Genomic DNA, 6,015 nt, shown 5'->3' on the forward strand with positions numbered 1-6,015 from the left:
TTCAAGATTGCTCGTCGCACGTCAATTATAGATAGCTTAATGGAGAAATATATCAACCAAGAATGCAAAAAAATTCTTCGACTACATATAAAACTAACATAACAGTGAAATGGGTCAAAAAATAACCAACACTGGCTCATAGCCTAATTAAGTGAAAAATCAATGAAGCTTTTAAATTATGCGGACTGTCTTACGTATCTATATAGAAAAAATTTAACAACTGAAAGAACCATGAACTGATTGAGATATCTTGTCCGTAGCAAATGAAAATACCAAACTAACTAAACAGGAAAAGTTCAATGCCAAGAAAAACATGAAATGATTCAAACATCTTTTTCATAAGTAATAAAACTAATAAACTAACTAATCAGACAGTTCTTAGTTTCTCCAACTGTTACATATCAAACAACTTATGTTATCTTCTTCTTTGTAACTACTCTCTTGATCTTATTTCCCGATAGTTATGCATTCGAATCTTCTTCAACCACTGCTGTAGGATTAGTTATACCTATCTTAGCATGTGTATTTGCAACATTGATCAACTCATTATCTTCAATGGAATCCTACATATTTAAAACACAAAAACTTGTGAAAATCAATACTTAATCTATAGTTCTTGTTGCTTTATTGTTTTATAACCTGCAAATCATTAAATTAAAAGAATGAATTATGTAAAACAATATTTATAATGAGTTGTAAAATCACCGTAATTTCGTTATCTTCATGACTAACTTTGTTTTTATTGAAATCTGGATCCTATAAAAAAATGTGTATCATAATTAAAATTTAATTCAATCACAAATAGGAAAACTGAGAAAAATTGAGTATTGAAACATACTTTGAACATCTCTTCTTGTGGAGTCGTCGTCAGTAAGCGTAACAACTTTTAAGACTTCATCTTTATTCTGATTGTTGGAACTCTTAAACTCAACTTTAAACATCCACCTTTTTTCAACAATATTTTCTATCTCCATTGGACATGAAGAGTCGTCTGCAGCACCAGAAGTCTAACAAAAAGATATAATGACTGTAGTTAATAGAAGCTACAACAACAAAAGTAAAAAAGTAAATGTAATACGGTACACACATTTTGTTTGTTCCTTATTAGAATGGATTAAATTATTACAAAGACGATGCTTCAATTCTCATAGTAAGTGTGTTATTAAGCATACGCTAAATGCGAGGAATAATACACTAAATAAAGCTCTTAATATAAAAAGACTAAAGCAGAAGATAGGAAACTAAAATGAAAGCATAAGTTTTTTTTAATGCAAAAGCCTCTTCGTTCATTAATACTTGCTGAATTTTGCACTTTAGTGCTGCCGCCAAACTCAAACCATTTTAATAATATTTTGTAACCTCAAATTCAGCACCATCGTTATCAGAGATTGAACCATTTTTTCTTGTTTTTTTTGTTAATCACTGTCTTATAAAGATTGAATAGCTAGGGTTAATGTCAAAATTATTCTAGCTTTCATACAATACTTGTAAACAAAAGTAGATTTGCTTGGGTCTATGGTGCTTTTTAAGTGTTTAACTGCAAAAGAACAAACCCAAATTTTAAAGAACTTCAAAACAAAGTGAAACTTTAGCGATAAGCTAAAAATAGAGAACTATTAAAAACGGAACTTAACTTTTTCAGTGATTAACTACAACTATCTTAACTTTAGCGAAACTCAGGGACACCTAAAAACAGAGAACTATTACCATCCTTTCGAAGTTCAAACTTATCAAACCTCTCAAGTATAATGAATCTAATAAGAGCAAAGACATACATATTTAGCAATAAGCTCATTTGAAATTTAAAAATCATATCTTAATGACTTTGTAACTTAAACTTAAAAGAACTTTGACGTTATTGGTTAACCTAAAGTTCTTTCAAGTATATCAGTTCTAACATGCATATAGACACAAAGTAAACTACCCCATAAATAAGAAGGAAAGGAGATGCAGGGAATGGATCATGTACCACTTTTTTCAACGTTGATGGTCTTATTTTTCTAAGCAATTGTATTATATATACCTCAAATACAGGATCCTTAAATCATTTGCCGACTTTTCGATAATCTTAGTTGCATCCTTATCCCACAACAACAAAGAAATTTTACCAGTGCATTCCATCACCTTAACTTGTAGCATGTACCTGGAAAGAGTTTGTGTTTTTAAATTTTTAATCTTTAATAATAGTAAAAAAAAACTATAAATTATGGTCATACCTATAAGTGGCAGATTGAATCTGCTCGCATTTCTTACAATAGAATTTTTCCCCTATTTCTCCACTTTCTTTGCGCAATTTTTGCATGCTAAATAACACCATCCACGGTCTAATTCTACGTGTACAATAGTTGCTACAACTTAGAAATTTCCTAGTTGCGCATAAAAATTGTATATACAAATGTTATGTAGAGAAAGATAAGATAAAATTTGTGCTAATTAAAAATTAACAAAATTTAAAAGTAGGTACTCACATGCTTACAATCACTCAAATTTTCAATAGTTTTAACTTCAATACTTCCAGATGTTAGCTCCTCAGCAACAGAATGAGTTTTGTGAGATAAAATTTGAGTAATTCTTTGTGAGCTTTCTCCACACACAGAAACCATTATGTTTTTATTTTTAAAGTCGAGATACGTTAATAAATATTAAGAGTAAAATTTAATTCGAAATATCCTTAAATGAAATATAACTTATAGCCTGTTTGGTCAAGCTTATTTTTGGCCAAAAGTGCTTCTTTTTTTTGCCAAAAATACTTTTGGCCAAAAATTGAGGCGTTTGGCCAAGCTTCTGGAAGTAAAAAAAAGTGTTTTTGAGGAGAAGCAGAAGCAGTTTTGGAAAAGCAGAAAAAAGTAGCTTCTCTGCAAAAGCACTTTTTTGAGAAGCACTTTTGAGAAAAATACACTTAGAAGCAGTTTTTAAAGCTTGGTCAAACACTAATTACTGATCAGAAGTGTTTTTCAAACTAATTAGCCAAACACAAACTGCTTCTCACCACAAGTACTTTTGAGAAAAGTACTTTTGAAAAAAAGCACTTCTCAAAATAAGCTGATTTTTGCAGCTTGGCCAAACGGGCTATTATGGACCCGAAGCAAAAGTCAACAGCTTGAGGAAGATTTGAATTGATCCAAAGCTTCGACATGTGCCTCTTTTTCCTCACCGAATATTGTTCTGCACACATAAAATTAATATTTAAGAGTTTACTAATTGTATAGAGACATTGTATTATAAAGTAAGTAGATAATTTAATAACCTCGATATCGATGTGCTCTAATCAATTGCATGACAACAACAACAGGTTTATCATTGGATCCATTCAAATGTGGCTTATCTTTTCGCCAAAGTCTTCCCAAAGAGTTGCAGAAATGTTATTGCTCCTACAATTATTATAAGGTTAAGCATAGGAATCAAAATAAAGAATTGTTGAAATATTTACTTAGTTCAATAAATTGTGACAAGCTTACGCATAATCTTGTATCTCAATGTTCGTGAACAAACGGATGCTATCATCTTGTTTGATAGATTGTACGTCTTTATAGCTTATAATTTTGCCAATAACATTGACCAAGGAAATATGTGAAAAATTAGTAATCATTATGGACAATATAAATAAAGATTGTAAAAGAATTGTTAAATTTCATGATCTACCTAAGATATACCAATTGGTATACTAAACATATAAGACAGGAAAGAGATTATAGAATAGTAACTGAAACTGAAAATTATATTTTTATAAGATAGAAATTATATTGTCATTTTTGATAGAGGACACCTCAATTTTACAATTACTTTTCATTAGTTACAACAAAACCAAGTAGTTAGCATTCAGGTATATAAAACAACTTAAGTAAAATATTTGACAGGAATTTAAATATGAGCATCTTGCCTAACATACCATCTGCATTTAGTCTTAGGTGAAACAAACTGTTAGTTTAAGGCAATGGGTGTCAGTCTTAGGTGAACCAAACTATTAGTTTACTTGTGAGAAAGATACTAGTTAAGTTACATAGTTGTTAATTCTCTTCAAATAAATTAGTGAGAGATAAAGAAATGGAATTCCATGTGAAGAGAACATCGCCCTGAATATTTTGTTTGAACACATTTTGATGCCACGAAAACAGAGATTAATCGGAAGGTTTTGATTCACATGGACCTTACTCATAATCTTGTATCTCAATGTCAGCAAATTCAATTTTAATCTAAAACTTAAGCTTTAATCTTATGTACTGTAATTAGTATTGATTTACTTCTCAATTAGCACTCACACGATAGATAACAAATAAGGAAAAGTAAAATGAAATTGGAAAAAATGAGAGAAATTTAATTACCGAATAGCTCAGTATTGTCAAATTCTTGGGGATTTGACAACTGCTCATAGGTTCTAAATTTGAAGATATGCATATTGAAATGTGGATCACGTATATCCTCAACAGTGGTCTTATGCATGAACATCAACTTGAACTTGTGGTTTTTGGTCTTCAGTGTCATATTATTTGGACAAACCACGAAATTCCTCATGATGTACAAACTCATTTCCTTAATTTGTTGTTTGAACCTTTGGATAAAAGACCTACCAATACTTGCGTGAATGCGGTCGCCCTAAAAAATAGTTAATTAGTTAAAACGACTAAGTTATTTTGTATATGACTGTAATATACTTGGGCATATATAAACAATGCAAAATAGAAAGTAATCGTAAAGTTTAAAACAATACCTTTTCATCCATCACAATAATCTCAATAGAAAAAAGTGTATGGGTCTATCGTGATTTGAATTTTCCCAAAGCCTAACAACACGAACCTTTAATTTCCAATTTATTGACTAGCTGTTAATTTCACTAAAGAAATTTATTTCAGCCGCCATTAAGTCCTGAAAATAGAGAGGTATTTATAAATATAAGTAGAAACTCCAACAAAATGCTTATAGAAACACATATGAAGTAAGAGATCATGTGAAGCAATTGACTTATTGCTGATGATTCTCCAAAAAGTCATCAGCAAGAATCTGCGGTATAACTCTAAAATTGGTAAACAATAGTTTCCATACAAGTGACGCCATCAACAAATTTTACAGAAATAATCTGTTCCAGAAATAAAATCCGAACAGGAATAAAGATTGTTCATGAAATACAAATCATAGCGATCACCTCTTGTAGTCCAAAATTGCTGTTTGATATGCACACGAAGGAGAAAGAATAGAAGTATATATTGTAAAAGTAAAAAAATGATTTTACAAAACTATGAAATCATGTTACTGAGAACCTAGGAGAGAAAGAATTCGTGGGTGAGGAGTTAGAAATCGTGGTGAGAGATAGTGAGATTGAAGCCCAATTTGTAGGATTGCTATTTGTAGGGAAAATAGGCGAAGGAAGGGCATTTTACTGAAGTGCCGAATTCCCAATTCCTCTCTTTCGTTATAAAAAGTACTATTTTTAAAAAATTAGTAGAAAGCAATGGTTCTTTAATAAAATAATATACCTATTTAATTATTTTAAAATTTAAAAAAAGAAACTAATTTCACCTAAACTAACTAATGGCGTGGGATTTAAGCGCTGAAGTCCCAATTCCTCTTTCATATAAAAAATACAGTATTTTAAAAATAGTAGAAACTACTAAATTTTAAAAACAGTAGAAACTACTGAATATTTAAAAAGAAATTTGTTTTCAAATGCGCCGAAGTCCCAATTCATCTTTCATATAAAAAATACAGTATTTTAAAAATAGTAGAAACTACTGAATATTTAAAAAGAAATTTGTTTTCAAATTCAAAACTTTGAAAGAGAAACTAATTTTAACTATATTAACTGCTTTGTCCTAAATTGCTACATGGCATTTTATGCACATGACACTTGGCAAAATCTCACGCCTGACTTTCTTCCTTTTAAGTAAACTAAAATTAGTACCCGCGTGATGCGCAGACAAATTATTTCAAATTGCGATGTATGTTGTTTGAATCATAATAACCTTAAAATATATATCTCTCAGATAAAAATTATATAACATGAGAATTTAATTATGAAGC

The 6,015-nt window shown here is 30.2% G+C and overlaps 1 protein-coding gene across 7 annotated transcripts; it reads right to left on the minus strand.

Moving 5' to 3' along the window:
- Positions 1-212: 212 nt before the first annotated feature.
- On the minus strand, positions 213-5,387 carry LOC104231191 (uncharacterized). 7 transcript variants are annotated; one of them, XM_070170703.1, is made up of 10 exons: positions 5,141-5,387; positions 4,709-4,863; positions 4,323-4,593; positions 3,459-3,533; positions 3,248-3,371; positions 2,990-3,165; positions 2,217-2,330; positions 2,024-2,143; positions 839-1,007; positions 213-563 (listed from the first exon to the last, which is right to left on the minus strand). In XM_070170703.1, the coding sequence occupies exons 2-5, from the start codon at positions 4,718-4,720 to the stop codon at positions 3,322-3,324; spliced, it is 408 nt and encodes a 135-aa protein (XP_070026804.1). In that variant the 5' UTR covers positions 4,721-4,863; positions 5,141-5,387; the 3' UTR covers positions 213-563; positions 839-1,007; positions 2,024-2,143; positions 2,217-2,330; positions 2,990-3,165; positions 3,248-3,321. The 7 variants fall into 7 exon arrangements, 6 of the variants coding, with proteins under 6 accessions (XP_070026804.1, XP_070026800.1, XP_070026803.1 ...); XM_070170699.1 differs by having other exon boundaries at positions 2,217-2,366; XM_070170702.1 differs by having other exon boundaries at positions 2,469-3,165.
- Between the last annotated feature and the right edge of the window lie 628 nt (positions 5,388-6,015).

Source organism: Nicotiana sylvestris, chromosome 1, assembly GCF_000393655.2.
Source record: "Nicotiana sylvestris chromosome 1, ASM39365v2, whole genome shotgun sequence".
In the NCBI taxonomy this organism is placed as follows: Eukaryota; Viridiplantae; Streptophyta; class Magnoliopsida; order Solanales; family Solanaceae; genus Nicotiana; species Nicotiana sylvestris.